At 35.6% G+C, this 17,368-nt stretch overlaps 1 protein-coding gene across 2 annotated transcripts; it reads right to left on the reverse strand.

Annotated features, from left to right (window-relative positions):
• Positions 1-1,058: 1,058 nt before the first annotated feature.
• LOC108683461 (major facilitator superfamily domain-containing protein 6) lies at positions 1,059-16,941 on the reverse strand. 2 transcript variants are annotated; one of them, XM_018172773.2, is made up of 15 exons: positions 16,617-16,941; positions 15,193-15,475; positions 14,691-14,832; positions 14,098-14,286; positions 13,127-13,519; positions 12,316-12,480; positions 11,173-11,328; positions 9,796-9,909; positions 9,166-9,262; positions 8,434-8,595; positions 7,033-7,305; positions 6,309-6,422; positions 5,898-5,975; positions 5,045-5,172; positions 1,059-4,770 (listed from the first exon to the last, which is right to left on the reverse strand). In XM_018172773.2, exons 1-15 carry the CDS (start codon positions 16,729-16,731, stop codon positions 4,660-4,662), a joined length of 2,520 nt encoding a protein of 839 aa, XP_018028262.1. In that variant the 5' UTR covers positions 16,732-16,941; the 3' UTR covers positions 1,059-4,659. The 2 variants fall into 2 exon arrangements, with proteins under 2 accessions (XP_018028262.1, XP_018028261.1); XM_018172772.2 differs by having other exon boundaries at positions 5,898-5,978.
• Between the last annotated feature and the right edge of the window lie 427 nt (positions 16,942-17,368).

Consider the following 17,368-nt stretch of genomic DNA (forward strand, 5'->3'; position numbering starts at 1 on the left):
TCTTGTGCCTGAATGGGCTTTAAAAGAGGTGCCTGAATGGGCTTTCAGATGTTGTGTTTTGAGGCTTTTGCTGCCGTGGTTCTGTGGTGGGTGGTACAGGTGAGCATGGTATCAATGATTAGGCCAAGGATTTTTGGTTGTATTGGAAGCGGAAGGCAGTTTTTTGTTGATCTTGTATTGAGGATAGTAGTTGTAATAGGCTGTGTGTGGTGTTATGAGGACGACTGTCAATTTTGCAGTCGAGATTTCCAGGTTTCGGTGAGTGAAAATGGAGGTACGTTAAAGCCGTACTTCGATGTTTCCGCTAAATAAACCATCAATGAACTATGTTGAAGGCTTCTACGTACAAGAACTAATTATATCTATAATTTATGGTGGAGAATTTCCCAATGAGTTCTCAAATCCTCTATGTAATAAAAAAAATAACAGACATTGAGTCTGGTATACAAGTGATGACTACAATCTTAAATTTTCTGAATTGTTAGAAGAGTAAGGCGGTAAATGTTTTGATATTACTCATTAAACTGTGAGAGTGGGTCGTCCATGTCTGAATCAAATTAGTGAAGATAAGCAAATGCTTTAATACTAATGCTTCTTTGCATGGAAGCAAAGAAGCATAGAGAGAATCATTTAACGGAGGAAAATAAAGCTTAGTTGAAAAAGCTACATTTAAATTTCTTCGGAGTTGTCTGATTGCTAAAGAACGACTGATAAATCATCGTCCTAAGAGATCCGAGAGTAATGAGAAAACAAAATGTCTTCACTGGCTCCACTCCTAAATCTGTCACACATAAACGTAAAATTTAGCGAGCGAACTTGAGCACGATTGAAGCCTTATATATTGGAAAAATCCGTAGAGCAACCGCCTTATTAGTGTTGGCTGAGAAGTAAGGCTAATTGAAAGATGATCATATTTGTGTGGCTAATATGACAGAAGTGCGGTGACTATTTTCAATAAGTCTTTGCCTACAACTTCGCCTCTAAATCAAATTATGAACTGCGAACTTTGGATCACTGAACAGAAATAATAATTTTTTATGTAGGATATGAATAGAACATAACGAAGAATTTTTATATCATAGCTTCCTAGTGTCCTAGATACGGTGCAGGATGAAGATGACCAAGTCAGTTCCCTGTAGAACCAACAAGTGCTTCACGATATACACGAACTTTTCACATACACAAGAATATAACTGCTCTACTTCCTTTTTAGGGTGGGATAACGCTGCCACTTAATATAATTTACTAATAATGTTGTCTGCTTTTGAAACGACTAAATATGCTTATGAGAATTGCTACAATTAATAAATGTTTTGTTTTTACAATACACGTGGTTAATTCCCGTTCAGTCTCTCAAGATTTCTTCTAGAAAGCTAATAGAGGACATAACCTTCCTTCAAGATATAAATTTTCACTGTTATTGGACATGACCAGTATCACTATTTGAAATAATTTAGCTACAAGAAAGAACCTAATATGAAAATTAACGAAGAATCATTAAGCGAAACGGAAATTTTTTAAATCGAACATTTCGTGCCGAATTTCAGATGAAGAAATGAGTCATCACAATTAATTACAGTAATTATCTGGCAGAAAAGTTATTTTATATAAATGCGAAGAACTTATTCTATCGGTGTAGTAATGTTGTTCATGCTAGGTAATTTTTGGTTCTTGCAAATTTAGGCAAAAAATTATCTCCGACGACTAAACCTTTCACTCTATTTAAAAACAATGAACACTCACAGAAACTAAGCCCGCGTGGATTAAGGCTTAATTTTATTAAACTAGCATTAATTACTTCTTAGTACTACTCAAACTTTCACACAGCAATCATTATGTGCCCTTAATCTAAACGAAGTTCACGATATCAAGCGCCCTATATAATTACACATAACAAACAGAGCGCGCACAATGTTTATGAGTCTTAGAGCTAATTTATCCTTGTTTATATAAACCATGCAGCTTGAGTCATTTCCTGATGAGTTATAATAGTTTAATTTTGGATCTATATATCTAGACCGTTGTTCTTCTCACTAAACTCTTAAATGGTCTTAACTCAATATAATCTGCCTCATAACCGGCATGGATATTGCTAGTGTGCAATACTCGACGCTACGTCGCACCCACTAAAACTAAACCACATGAAAATACGCTAAGCGAGTCAGATTTTCATGAATGTATTTTTCAGCCGTGCATTTCCTATTTCCGGTATACATGAATTTTAAACCTCGGTAATAGTTTGTTATACAAAGATATTGTGTGGCTTCATCGAGTAATCATTCGTTTAAGATCTTCAGTTCGACATGGCCCAACATAATATCATTGATGTAAAGCTAACGTAAAATCGTGTTATAAAACTTGACAAAATAAAATTTTATGTTAAGCATCTAATTACACGCACTCAACTTGCAATCAAGAATATGTTTTAATCATGTCAGTGTTTATAAATCTATTCATGCATCATAAATTCACGAGTTTAACATCGTACCTTGCATGGAAAGAAAGTGTGCAGGAATAATAAAATTATGACGTAGGTAGCATTTGAATAGAAGGAAAGTTTAGTATTATTGTATTAGCTGAATTGACCGTTTTTGTCTTTTTTCTAAAATATTTCAAAGTGACACAGGCACTTGTAACTTGAAAATCGCTGCTGACTGCACCTTGATAAACACAAAAACAATTCAGCCAATAATGATGTTAGTGCAGAGTTGATTGAAAATGCGATCGTCAAATTAGCGCGTGGCTTCTGATTAATAAATGTTTACTCTAGACATTCTACTCATGAGCACGCACAGTATTTATAGACTGTGTTCGAATATATTTGCAAGCCTACATTGTTTCCAAATGCTCAATTGTTCCATAGAAGAGTTTAACAAATTGTACACAGATACACATCATATTTTCTTAGACACTAGTAAATTAACATTTAAATATGGCAGTTAAGAAATGACATAAGTCTCGAGAGGTCTTGATAGTTTGATCTCCGAAGAGGGTATATCTGCAGTCATTGATATCATGATTAAAATAACTATAATACATGAGGTAAAGACCTCCGCTTTAAGGCAAGAGAGTTTATCCTCATTATTAGTTTCTATAAGAATGATTAGCCAGCAACTGACAAATCGAAGAATATTGAATGCAGTGTAAAAAATTGTGATATATTGTGATATGCATCATTTCAAACTGGTCAAATTTTCAAGGAAAATGGGATCAGTGCGCATTGTTGTTCAAACGAGAATTCAACGTTGCAACAATATTGTTATTAAATATAATTGAATTTAGACAAACAATACATTCCTTCTAGGATTTTTCCACCTAATACTTAACCAACAATATTTTTGCGTCGCTGGATAACCACAACCTGGATACTGATCAGCCACATAATATTTTAATGTCGCCTAGAACTGCTGGTCTTAAAATAACCACCGCATCTCATTCGTACTAGATAGCTAAAACTACGGATAAATAAACTAAATTCTTTAATAACAGGAACAACATATCTTACTAGTTCTTTTTGCAATAGTCACACTCACACTTACATAACATAGACTAAAGGCAAACATAGTTATTTATTATGACATCCAAGTTATGCTATGTGGTTGAGAATGCGTTATTTCAACAGTACGTGAGTAGCATTGCATAAAACATATTCAATGTATCTTAATGAGTTTATTGACACAAAAATTAACGGCCAACGGATCATCACCAGTTTATAATTCATTTTCACATAATATTTTTCACAGAATCAAATCAAATTGATTAAAATTAAACGCGAATTTATTTTGGTTCTCAGGTCAGATGAATGTTTGGAAGATGACATTAATTACACTTTAGGTATAATAAATTTCATGAAAAATTGAAAATTGTTACGATTTTCACAGTTTCGAATGTTTTTCTCACGGATGTTAGTAAACGTGAATATATTACAATGAGAACATTTTTTATAGAAGACAACTCTAGACAACAAAAAATTAGACAATTAAGGAGCCAACAATTATTTGAGAGATGAAAATTTCATAATCATCGTACAGTTTTCGGTTGTACTCATTTTGCCCAGAAAGATAGTACTGTAATTAAAAATTTCCATTATTCTCGCATTGAGATGAGATTAACTGAGCCTTTTAGGTAGTAAGTAACGCTTAATAAGTTGTGAATTCGTAATATGCTCTTAACTCATTCCTATTGAGTTAAATTACATTAATTAATAATTCCATACGAGGTCGCAGATTCATATATTATTACTATTTATTAAATTTATTGAACACTTACGATACGGCAGTCTTCGAAAGCCATGTAAATATAGTGCGTTAATGTCAACCCCAATAACAAGTTGATGTCAAAATTTCCGAAGATTCTTGTCATCACTGACAGCGCTGTGAAACGAAGGGGCATCATCTCGATATTATATATTGCACGGAAAAGAACAGGTTCCAATGCTTCTAAATTCTTCGCGTGACTAATCAACCGAGGAGGATGAAAACTCATTTGTTAATCAAGAATCTGATCACTGAGCGTTAATGTTTCTTGAAGACAGTGGATAGAATCCTGCTGAGGCCTTTACTAGTGACTATGAGTACTGCCGAGTCAAGCTTCCTATTCTAGAACAAAAAGCAAATTATATATTACATATACTTCAAATCACGCCAGTAAAATAACTTTTCAGTAAATCAAAGACTGTGGTTTTATCACACCCTCAACTTCACTCTCCATGAAATGCTTTGTCATCCCCGGCTTGCCGTTGACAGTTGAAGCAACGAGTTCATCATAAGCCTGTTAGAGAGAGAAATTATTTGCTGACAAAGCTATTCATTCGGTCACTGATTTCATACAATAAAATCCTAATTTTAATTTCAACTTATAAATAAAAAGGCATGAATAAATACATGTGACAATTCATAATAAAAAAAAATGATTTAATGAGGAGTACAATTTTCATTGTATAATTTGGTGTTAAATTATACATATAAATTTATGGTGTAAGCTGAACGAAAAATATTCAATTCATATAAAAAATCAGCTTATAAATAGAATTACACTACCAGACCTTGAACTGTTGTCGGATGGCGTTGTGAGGAGCGATGTCGGTGGGCGAGTTGGGGGAAGTCGGGCTTATTGTCGGGCCCTCCTCCCGACAGAACGGCCACTCCGGCTCTCCAGTTACAGCACCAACGTCTGTATGATTAAGAACGATATAAATACTGTAAACATTGTACACTTAATACCAATATTACTGAATTTGAAATCATTTACTTTAACAAGGTCAAAGCTAGAGCATAATTATAAATTACAGTTAGTCCAATTAGGATGATAGATACAAGTCATTAGGTCATTGTAGATCAAACTACTAATTCTGATCGCAAAATTATGGTAATTTTTTTTGCATGTATTAGGCAGAGTGTCATATGCATTATTTCAAACGCTTTCAAAATCATAATAAAATTTAGCACAAAATATATAAATAATTTCATTCGCGACAAAATGACCAATGCATTATTTTTATCAGTGCTGCGTTCATGACTTTCAACTGTTCCCCCATCAATAATAATGCAGGAACTTATAACCTATGAAAGCACTTGCGTCAATTTAATTTGTGAAAAGTAATTTCTCAGATTAATAAAGTCATAACCATCTGCCCCGTTACATATATATATTATGTATATGAATATTATGTTTATGAATTTTTATATATTATGGCTTTGCATTAAATTTTCATGCGTCTCAGATGTTTAATAGAAAAAATTTATCGGATGGTCCTATATATATATATAATTACCTAAATCTTAATGATATGTATGAAGGATTATCGTTTAATCTTGAATTTCTCAACCAGCTTGCACGGTTACATAGAGTTTCAGGATATAGTCATTGGTATAACTGTAATAATTGTGGTTGCTCACCAGGTTCAGACAGACGAGATATTGTGGACACGTTGTCGGCTTTCTTGAAAGGGTTTGTGCCAGTGATGCTCGATGGTTCTGCTGAAATTTAATTACTTTCATTAAGTAGTACTGTTCATTTATGGTGATTAATTTAGCGGTAGTACTTATACAGCTTTAAACAATTTTAACTGTGGGGTTTTGTTTATCTATAACTATTTTGTAAGTAAATCATAAAACGAATGCAATTTTTATAGGTTCTCATTATTATTATATTACATTATTCTCAGCAGTAACATCAGCTCAAAATATATCTTATCAATAAGCTGGTCTGAATCAAAAGATCATTATAGAAGAAAGGAATGTATGACATAATTATCGAATAAATTGAACATCATCACAGTTGTTAAGGATAACGGAACATAAGCCCACCCTCGTCCTGAGGAGCGACGTCTGACTGCATGCTGTAGTTGTAGCCTCCACCACCGCCCGCACCGCCGTAACCTTCGCTTTGTCCGAATGGATTGGTGCTCCCGCCTTGGTTGCCTGTAAGGCAATGGTTTCTTCAGAATATGAATGAGAAATTCTAACTCAATTCATTCCATTTTTAGCATTCACGTAAGTTGAACAGTAAACATATTTTTTTTTTAATCTTGCAACAATTTTTTTTGCTTATTTTATACAGTTAATCAAACTTTCAAGTAGCACATGCCAACATGCCAGGCTTGATCGAAGAAAATTCAGGGATTTAAATTATTTTCAAATATTTTATTGATTAGCATTAAACAACATTCAATAATTTATTGGACATTGCATTGCAAAATATTTGAAAATATCGTGTTTTCAAACTTTTGAAACTCAAAGCCAAGAAATGAGAACTGGTGAATTTTACATGGATGTGTCCAGAGCAAACTATTGGGCATTTTGATTTTGAGGTCCAGCAATAATTGATTCAAATGCGCAAGTACAATTTTCTAGCAATGGTTTAATTAATTAACGAGTAGAGTTCATTCTAGTTGAATTTTTGGTAGAGGATGCGCACACATTTGATAGCTTACCAATTATTTATTTGCGGGTTTTGAACAGGATTCGCAAGAAAAATTTTATACTAGAAAGAAAACATATTTAAATTTGCTTTTAACTTAACGAAAGTTACCTTGCACATCAAGCATGCCATTAGTAGTGCAGGAGCCATAGGTGTTGCCTTCGGTCTTGTCGAGGTGCTGCGTGCTGTGGGCTCTTGGGATGGGGTTTGCGGGCACACCGTGGGGGGCGAGGGCTGCTCCTTCGTCAGCCATCTGGCGAGGGTCTTCCTCGGGGGGCACGTCAGGCTGGAAGCCACCTTCCCTCCTGTAGAAGTTCACGAAGACGAACACTCCCAGCACCAAGAGCGACAAGAGGCCATAGCCGAAGAATACTTTCGTGGTACCTGCAAGATATTGGATATAATTGTAGATTCGGTGAGTGTCGATACTAACAACCATATTTTAATGGTCGCAAAAAAAAATAATGAAATAAAATAAAATAAATTCAAAAATAATTGTTAAATTTATCATAGTCAGAATGTGAATTCAAAACAGTACAAAAGAAACATCATTCCTGATGCAGCGCGACTGAGAAAACTTTCGATTGTATGAATTATACTTTAATAACTAGCAATGAAATTAAGTATTTTTTCATCATTGATTCTATGTAATTACAATACGATATACAGGTTTCAACATCAGTAGAAAAATACGACTTTCAAGGCAAAAAAGAACGATGAGCTTTTATTTACGCATAAACGTTCAATAATGGAAAAAGCGTTTTAATCATTATCATGTTCAATACGGGAAATACGAATTTCTTAATCGCAACCTCATAGTTCTTTTATATTTTCTTTAAGCTTCTGATGTCCAAATAATTATTTAGTAGAAATATTTTATTCGCATCAGCTATACTGTATATTAGTTACAACTATTCCAATATAGAAGATCACAAAGAAACCTGTGTGGAATTCTTAAAATGATCGTAAAATTCTTTTGATCTTAGGGTATATTTAATGAAAGCGTGAGCAGTGAGAGACTTGATATTTTCATTCAGGTACGAGTATATCAAATTTAAGCTTCTGGTCTAATCTTGGAAGCATTTTTCATATATCTGATCAAAATGCAGTATTATTATCTCCAGATTATCTGCACTACTAACTAGTTGGACAAAAAATTATTTTTAGTACATTATTTTTTATCCACTCCAATTAATGATTTTCATCTGCAAATACAGCAAATTTTCTGCCTTGCTTAAAAATTCCAATATGGATTTATAGGATTCAACGATGTTAATTCACGTTGCAGTAAATCACTTGAATACATGAAAATTTTCCATAATTACAACTTACCGTAAGCATTAACGATAGGATTCAACGATATTAATTCACATCCGAATGAATCACTTAAATACATAAAAATCTCCCATAATTACAACTTACCGTAAGCATTAACGATAGGATTCAACGATGTTTATTCACGTCGGAATGAATCACTTGAATACATGAAAATCTCCCATAATGACAACATACCGTAAGCATTAACGAACAATCCTCCAATGATGGCCCCGCAGCCACGGCCGATGCCGTGATGGATGCCCTGCAGAACGCCCTGCGCGTGGTGACGTAGATGTGCCGGGGTGTTGTGTGACAGGTACGAGCAGCACGCAGCCCACACCGTCGCGTGTGTCACACCTTGCGTAACAAACAAGACCACAGGGCCTATACTAAAAAAAGTTATGAGATCGTAAGTTCATCCGCCATTCATTGACGGCCTTTCAAGCAAAATCCACCATCATAGACAAGAAAATAGAGCGTAAGTACTTACGTTCACTTAGCGAGTTTTGAAAGTATGGCCCTAGCGTATTACATTTAAGTTCCATTAAATCATGCTTTCTGACGTGTTAGTGTTGTTTCACGTTTATCATTATTTTCATGACACATGTTCTTGGGAGGAATATTTCTCTTTACGTCAGCAGCAAAACATAATGATGAAAAAACTCATTTTTTGTCACCTGGTTACTCTCATTGTCGCTCAAGTTTTATCTATTTAAATTACCACTCGATTCCAAAATTTATAAACCACCTTATCTCCAGTTGCGTGTATTTTCGTTTCTATTCGTGGTCAGTTAGGTGGTGCGTGCCTAGAATAAGAGATTGCACAGCTAGCTCTAGCACATGGATTATAAATGGTCTCATGGAAATCTTATGAGAAAATACTTTGATTACGTATTACATACAAACTAAAACTCTTTTTACTCTCACCTTGGATGAGCTCGAAGGGGATCACCCACCATGGGTTTTCCATGTAGGAAATGTACAGAAAGCGGAGCACGTTGGCAGCTAATCCAATGCATAGGACCTTCAGAATGAAAAATGTTATTATAAGTCGAGTAATTTGAAGTAACATCTATTATATTGCTCAGAATTTAATATAAATACTCTATAGCGCTCCAGTCTTCCAACATTCCTATAAATAACTGCAGTGTTAATTTATATGTAGAACAATCTGCTGAGTTTTAAACGTAAATTGGGTTAATTTAATTTGTATAAAGAAGATTTACAAACATTCGGGAACAAATAAATGAAAATATGTCTGCTAAATAATATAACAAGTTTGTACATAATATTTGTAAACAGCCTGGCGCACATAGATTCAGTGGATGTTATTCGAACTCGAAGAGTTCCAACGTCCAACCAATTCCTTGATAATATTCGAATATGATACTTGTTTGCCATTGCATAGTCTGATCGAAATTAAGCTATCAATTAATTTCTAAGACTTAGATCTTTTAATCATGAGATAGTCTGATCGAAATTAGGCTATCAATTAAGTTCTAAGACTTAGATCTTTTAATCATGAGGGTAACGTTTTTCAACACAGCGCTAGGTCACCTTAACATGTCCGACTTCTGCGATCAGGCGGAATGACAAGAAGTAAGCGCCGATCTCGGAGATGTGGTTCAGGATGCTGGCGATACCGAACAAAGTGGGTGTTCCTCCGTAGTCCTAAAACGTGGGCAGACGCTCTTATTCAATCAAGAAAATTATAATAAAATAGTGCAAACATGGAATGTAAATGAAATTTATCATGGAGTAGTGATACGCGTTTCCGGCGATGCTAGGATTTATGAGATCTCGGCTGGATTTCAAAAACTTTTTGCATCGCCACAACTAACATTGAAAGTTGTACGCTGAATTTAGGTTAACAAAAAGACCAATTGAATCCAATCAATCCCGAATACAATTTAGCTGCGGTTCTGAAGTGCGACAGAAATTTTAATTATCTATTTCATCTTCAATTTTAATTCAATTGCATTTAAGTGAATTCTTCAACCATACAATGGTTTACGCTACCCTTTCATTCCACCATTAAAATAAATTTTTAGATCAAGCTTATATACATAGAAAATATGGTAATTTTAAACAAGTACTCAATAATTTACGCCATATGATAATATATAAGGAATTTCGTATTTATTCTTCAGAAAATCGTTTCGAATAGGTGCAGGATATCTATTCGGTTTCATCATAACTTTTCTTTATCATAAAATGAGATCAGTATCAAAAGTTGAAAGTCGTGTGAATATTGTTCTACTTTACGTGATGATCGGAATGTAGATTCGATTTGACCCAATATCCTCAAGTGCGTAAATAAGAATCGATTGCGATTATTCATTGGCGATATCCCAAATTGAAAATTTTCAAATAATGAAACCAAATTGCAGAATTAAAATTTTGAGGAGATTTAAACCACGAAAATAACATTAAGTAATCTGATATAAATCACAGAGATCAATTCCTGATAGGTGATAGGAAATATTTGCAACTATAGCAGGTTAGCCGGTTTTCCCGGGATGAATAATCTTTGCATATTGGAATGCCGTTATACCCTACCACGTCATCCAGAATCTAGAGAATAATTTGATACTAAAATACCTCAATTAAAGTGAGGTCTGTTCAAACTCACTTTTAGCTCCGAATTTCAATTCAAGACATGTGACATTCAAAAGTCACATGAACATTCTCTTTAATAGTGAAAATGCTTAATCTTCACTAGATTTCTCTTTCAGTTAAAAAAAATTCCTCCCGTGGAGAAATACATTTCTTCGATAAAATCACGACACGAAAGTATCGTTGAGTACCATATTTTCCGTTGATTAATTTAAAATGAAATTAAGTTCTAAATGGATGTCCATTTTCGATTACTATAGAAAATCGAACTAAAATTCAATTTATACTGCACTAGCCACTCATACACAAAGTATTCACCTGTAGATGCCAGAAGAGGAAGGCGAAGATGAGCCCAATACCACAACCCATCCACCAGGCCACGAAAAGGAAGGCGCTACAGCGCAGAGTTTTGAACTCGCGCAGCACCAGCATCCACTGCGGCCGCTCGCGCACCGTTTGCGCGAACACGCGCGTCTGAACAGTGCCAGCCATTAGTAAAGCTGTTCTTCTCCTAGACATAGCATTACTTCTGCAAGTCAGCTAATAATACTTTCAATTTCGCAACTTTATTACCGAAAGTCAACAAATAATGCGCAATAAAAATTTACGGATGTTCTGGTAGGCTTTGCTTTTTAAACAAGTGCGACTTAAGATATAAATACACCAGAAAGAAATTGAACTGATATGAGGGTAACATTATTTTTTATCATCCATATCAATAATTTATTGAACATGAGTTGTCTGAACAAAACTAGTATAGGCCATTAACTGAACATATTTCACGGTTGTTTAAGTTTAGGTGAACGTACAACAACATTTTTGCTGTAATGTCACTGAGTAGTGTGTAGAGTTTGTCAAAAATCAAGAACTGTACTGTCATTATTCTTCTCTTTTAAAAAGCAAATAAAATTCCTTGTATAGTCATAAAAATTTTATTTAAAATATTGATAATGGAACATAGTGAATTTACGTAGTACTTTATTTGCTTTTAAATTCGAGATTATTTGGGATTCAAGTAAATTAATGGTATAATTTCTTGTCATGTAATGGTATAATGATGGTAATGATAATGATATAATCAGCAAAAGACTGGATCTTTATCTAAGTAAGTTGTCATTTTTAAGAGAGCTTTTAAATCAATGGAAAAATAAAGAGCATATGACGCAGAGAAACTGAACTTGAGCGATTTTCAGGAAAGAAATTTGTAACTTCTAATCTACCATATTGCAGGTTCTAATCTCATCTCTTTCTCGTGATTATCTGCACTGTGAGTAGAATGAAAGTTTGACAAATAATTGGTGAATTTTCAATTGCGGAATAATACATTGTCCGCCTTTGCTAGGTACATAAAACAGATTTTTAAAATAATCATTGATCAAATTTGAAGATCGAAAGCGTATGTCGATAAGGTTTACCAACAAACTGAACTACTTTATTATTATATTTATCAATTATCCTCACTTTCAGTGTGCCGACGACTTCTTCTAGCTTCTCGCGTCCGGTTTTAGTTTGCTGCATTGGGATTTTTGGTTCATTCCAGGGTCGAGGAGCTCCTTCATACTCGTCTGACTTCGGCTTAACTTCCTCCATGTTCATCGCATCATCGTCCATGCTGCTGTAGTCGAACTGAAAGTTTAATATCAATTACTGGTTTTCAACAAGAAATTATTCCTAATTTTGCAATATGTTTCTTGTTTTGTCATAGTCGTCGCTGCATAGGCGATGTTGTCAATGACATTCTAGACATTGACGTGTCTAAAATTTTGACAGACGAATATGGGCGGCTAAGAGATTTCACTTCCAATGGCTCAGAATTTTATATTTACTTAGGCAGAAACAAACATGAAACAAAAATTTGATCCTAAAATCAAGAACATTCGATAAAAGTGGGACAATATAAAAATTAAAGTATAAAAGTTCGTCTGTAAATATATTCATTGTGACAACACTACAAATTTTCTATAAATAAACGATGAAAATATTTTTTTGATAGTTACAATCAGAACTCTCAAATATTACAGTTGACAAAATAATTAACTAGTGTTATAAACCAAAATATATAGGACTAATTCAACTGGTATACTTTGACAAAAAAAATACTGAATCAGACAGGTTTTTCTAGCGCTAGGATACAATCTATTAGTATTGTTCATCATCTTAGCAGTTGAATTACGAATGACTAACCGAACAATTTTTCAATAATAATTGTTCCACATAGCAAAAATGACGCCTACAATATTTTCTACAAGCTTATTCAGATCTACAAGTTCACCTTGAACTGCGTTGCCACGAGCATAGCACAGAACATGAGCACGCTGAAGATAGTGAAGCAGATGTAGTAGTTCCTCTCACGTGGATGCGGGGCACAAGGATGTCCAGGAAACGAAACCGATTGATCTAATGCTATTCCTACCACAAACATGGCTAATCCCCAACCAAGGGATCCAAACATTCTTTGTTTCCCATATTGTTCGGCTTCTTCCCCAAGGTACGAGAGCACAGCGTGGTCAGTTAGAGTGATGGCCGGAGAACTGAAGAACTCCCCAAGCATCACCAGAAGTAGGAGCAGGAAGAATACTTTTTGGACATCTTGTTGGTGGTAAACAATGGAAGAAAATGGCGGAGAGATCCAGTCCTTCGCGTTGCCAAATTCTTCGTAGTTGGCCTGTAAAGGAGTTTCATTGCCAGTTTTATTATTGTGTGGAAAAGTTGGAGCTGGTTGCACAGTGTCAAGGGCAGTGTGATTATTACTATTGTCCAAGTGTCATTAAATTTGAATTATTGAGTGGCAACTAAGTTAATACATTGATTTCATACCATGACATTATTGAGCATTCTGTCTTATTATGCGTGTAAAAAACATAACCAAACACCATTTAATAAATTGCAATAGAGACTTTTTGCGTTAAATTTTTTTTCGAAGGGCGGGGGTTCCGCGTGAACTAATAACTTGTACTAATGGCTACAATGACTAGACTAAATCAAATTTGTAAAGTTTCATTGGTCAATTAAGGATGACTCGTAATAGATACACAAATATCCCTGTATCAAACAATCAATCACTTGATCATTACAGAAGGCATTTTATTCGCTCCCTCAATCGTACCATTTAACAACGGTTATCTACTTGGGTCAAAAGGTCGTCTACTCACCATACACGTTGATCATGTGCGTATTTAACTGAAAAAAATCAAATTATTGAAATAATAATGGAAAACGTTTAAACATTGTTCTCACACTCACCACGTGGTTTAGGACAATCGGGGACTTGCCGACGATGTGATTTGGTGGCCAGAAGTTGAGTTTTCTCATGCGGTTGAGCAGCGAAGTGTCCTCCTCTTGCTCTTCCTCCTCGCTCGCCGGCACGCGGCCCACCTTGCCTTTCTCGTCCAGATCGTTGTAGCCGTAAAGACTCGCTTTGTGAGACTCGTTCTGCGAGTTGCGTCAAGAACACCATAGAAAGAGTTATATAACAGTTTTAAAGGGTTGAAATTGCTCGTAAATTTTGAAGTGTGACTTGAAATTCATAGATTTTACTATGGTTACTTGAAATATCGTGGCTCCTATTCAATATCGTGAACCGGAAAGATCTTATACTTTCCTCGACATTTGTAAGGCTTTATTTGAGTAATGGAACTCGTTTTTTCTAACACCTTGAACTGATTATTCAACTCGAAAATAACACAACTTAAACTACAACTATTCATTAAAATTAATTGACTTTACAACGTTTTAGTCATGAGATGAAGTGACGAGTGAGATGAAAATGACCTGGACGAAGAAACATCCACAGCACTAAAAGTTGTACACAAATTAAAGAACATTAAAGGACTCACAGAGAAGGCCCTGAAGAGGATCTCGTGGGTGCCGTTGTCCTTCACGCAAGCGATGGCCGGCGGCTGGACCAGCCCCACGGACACGGTGAAGATGATCCACGACAGCACGGCTGCCAGCAGCATTATTTTGCCTTTCCGGAACCTGAGCAGCAGTCAAGATTGAGTGTCAAAATCGAAAATCTCACGTTCATAGGCATGATTTTCTTCGATAAAGCTTTATTGTCCCATCAACAGTTTCAAAGACTGTTGGGATTTTAGGATATACGTCTATACGAGTTGCATAAAATCGTTCTGTTGATGTAATACCATTAATGGATAGAGAGGTATAGGTGCATGATCCGTAAACTTTTAGTATCGCTTTTTCAAGCTGGACATTTATTACAGTGAAAATTTTAGTGTAACCCTTATATTATCACTATCATATGTATAATTAATATATAAACATTTAACAAATATGACAATTATTGTATAGTTTTCATGAAATATTGAGCATTTAACTCACTTGTCGGCCAAGGAGCCCCAAAATGGACAAGCCAAGAACTCGACGAACGGACGGCAGCCGATGAGAAAGCCTGTCTGGCCGCCGCTCATGGCCATCTGCTTGAAGTAGACAGCCATCAGCGGGAACAAAGACCCGAACGCCGAGAAAAAGAAGAAGTAAAAAGACTTCGCGAAGATGAGTTCGTGATTAGCGCCCTTGCACACCATGTCCAGGAAGTCGGAGCGACCTCTTATCTTGTGGGTTGCTTCTTTTGGTTCCGGGTACTGGTTAGGGTCCACCTCTCCTGTGAGATGAAAAATATAACTCAGTACTCACTGCAGTGAGCAACAGCTAGAGAGCGTATTTTCTCGTCGACGAAAACGTGAAGTCACGGACGGACAGACAGACGGAAAGACAGACGGACGGACATGACGAGTACAATAGGGCATTTTTTCCATAAATGAGAAAATGCGCTAAAAATACATTATTCGCGATGAAAATTTAGTAAATTAGAACCATGATCACGAATAACATCACATTACTTTTAATGAATTTTATTAGTTATCAACAAATTTATAATCCACATATTTTCAATCACTGAAATAGCCATGTGAATAGAAATTGTGCTTGTCCGGCCACCATTAGATCTAGGCTTGAAATGGTTTGAAAAATGGGCAGAAGCTAATTATTTTTCGAGAAGAAAACTTGAACGGATTTTTAGAGTCCCAGCGGTTGAGTTCGACGTAGAAAAGGACATCAAGTTTAGTATTGTGTCATAAGGACTCTTAGCTCAACATTTGCACTGTATTACGATTACACGTTCCGTTATTCTAATTTTCACTTAGGAATTCAAATTCTCGATTCCGTTTAGAATGATTTTCACACACTGTTAAAAAAATATCCGTTTAAAGGCAAGTCCTATGAGGAATGATTAAAGATTATGAAGCTTCCAAGCCTCCATTATCGACGTCTGCGTGGGGACCTCATTGAAGTATACAAATATACTCATGGCTTATACAAGGTCCCAGAAGGATTACTAGAATTTGAAACAAGAACCAACACCAGGGGCCACGGCTATAAACTAAAAAAACAGCGTTGGAAATTATGGAAAGATCGGGTTCCAAAGGCCGGATCCCTTGTGAATCAAGTCACGAAAAGTTCAAGAATCGGCAACAGGCCATGGGCCTATGTCTTCAACGCCGACACTTCTATTCTATTCTATTCTAACGGTATTACCGGCGTTTCAGTGGCCGGTCGGCACGTGAAAAGAAACACCGTGTCGCCGTTTTTATTCTAATTTAACACTATAAATCCGTAAAACATCTGATAAAAACGGCGAAACGATTTATTTTCACGGGGCGACCGGCCACTAGAATGCCAGTGGGACCGTTTTTTCACCGTTTTTTCTAACAATGCAGTTATTATAACAGTAAGCAAAGCCTCACCCGTAGCATTGGGGTCCACGTAGGGCCTTGACACCTGCCCTCGTGGTACAGGCATCCCGGTGTCTTGAGCTTGCCCATCATCGTAGTACGTCGGCTGCGCGTATCCTTGGTTCATGTTTGGCTTCCTTTAGTTTTTTAATAGAGAGAATTTAACACTTCTTGTCGGGGGAAAGGACTTCGCCTTCACCCAGGCAAACTACCTAAAGCACCTACTATGGATTAGACCACAAGAATCCAACAAAAATCTGAGCGATTTCCATTCTATTAGCTCCTTAACTGAATACAAAGGAATGGTTGTATATGAATTTTACGAAAAATATTCCTTCTAAAAGAGTGGTATAAATTTTTAAACTTATTTTTTAAAATCATAAATTATACTAGCTATGCTTTTTGCTAACTCAAAGAAAACCAGGAATCCCAACGCTTGCAATATTGCCCATATGACAAAATGTTATTTAGAGTTCGAATTGAATTAATTGGTCTATCTAAGTGCTGTTGGACGACTAATGTTAACTATGATAAATGACGGTTAATATTGTTCTTTGGAGCGACCTAAAAAAATACTAATTTGAATCATGATTAATTTTTCAATCACTAATAATTGCGATCTTCTAGCCGATGATTTTTTCAAACAATGAAGCTTTGAAAATTTTCGAAAATCGATTCCTTTGGCAGTGGTTGGGAAATCATAGTAGAGCATTTAGCATTTTGAATGCTCTACAATGCTCTAAACAAAGATGTTTTTGATTCAT

The sequence above is a fragment of the Hyalella azteca genome, unplaced genomic scaffold, assembly GCF_000764305.2.
Source record: "Hyalella azteca isolate HAZT.00-mixed unplaced genomic scaffold, Hazt_2.0.2 contig6973, whole genome shotgun sequence".
NCBI lineage: Eukaryota > Metazoa > Arthropoda > Malacostraca > Amphipoda > Hyalellidae > Hyalella > Hyalella azteca.

What these genes read in the sequence shown, in the direction of transcription:
- LOC108683461 (XM_018172772.2), bottom strand. Translation starts at nt 16,731, where the DNA reads ATGAACCAAGGATACGCGCAGCCGACGTACTACGATGATGGGCAAGCT. An exon ending in CGTCGCTCCTCAGGACGAGG is followed by an intron (nt 5,979 to 6,308) that starts GTGGGCTTATGT and finishes ATTAAATTTCAG; the next exon opens with CAGAACCATCGAGCATCACT. An exon ending in ATCTCGTCTGTCTGAACCTG is followed by an intron (nt 5,173 to 5,897) that starts GTGAGCAACCAC and finishes TTAATCATACAG; the next exon opens with ACGTTGGTGCTGTAACTGGA.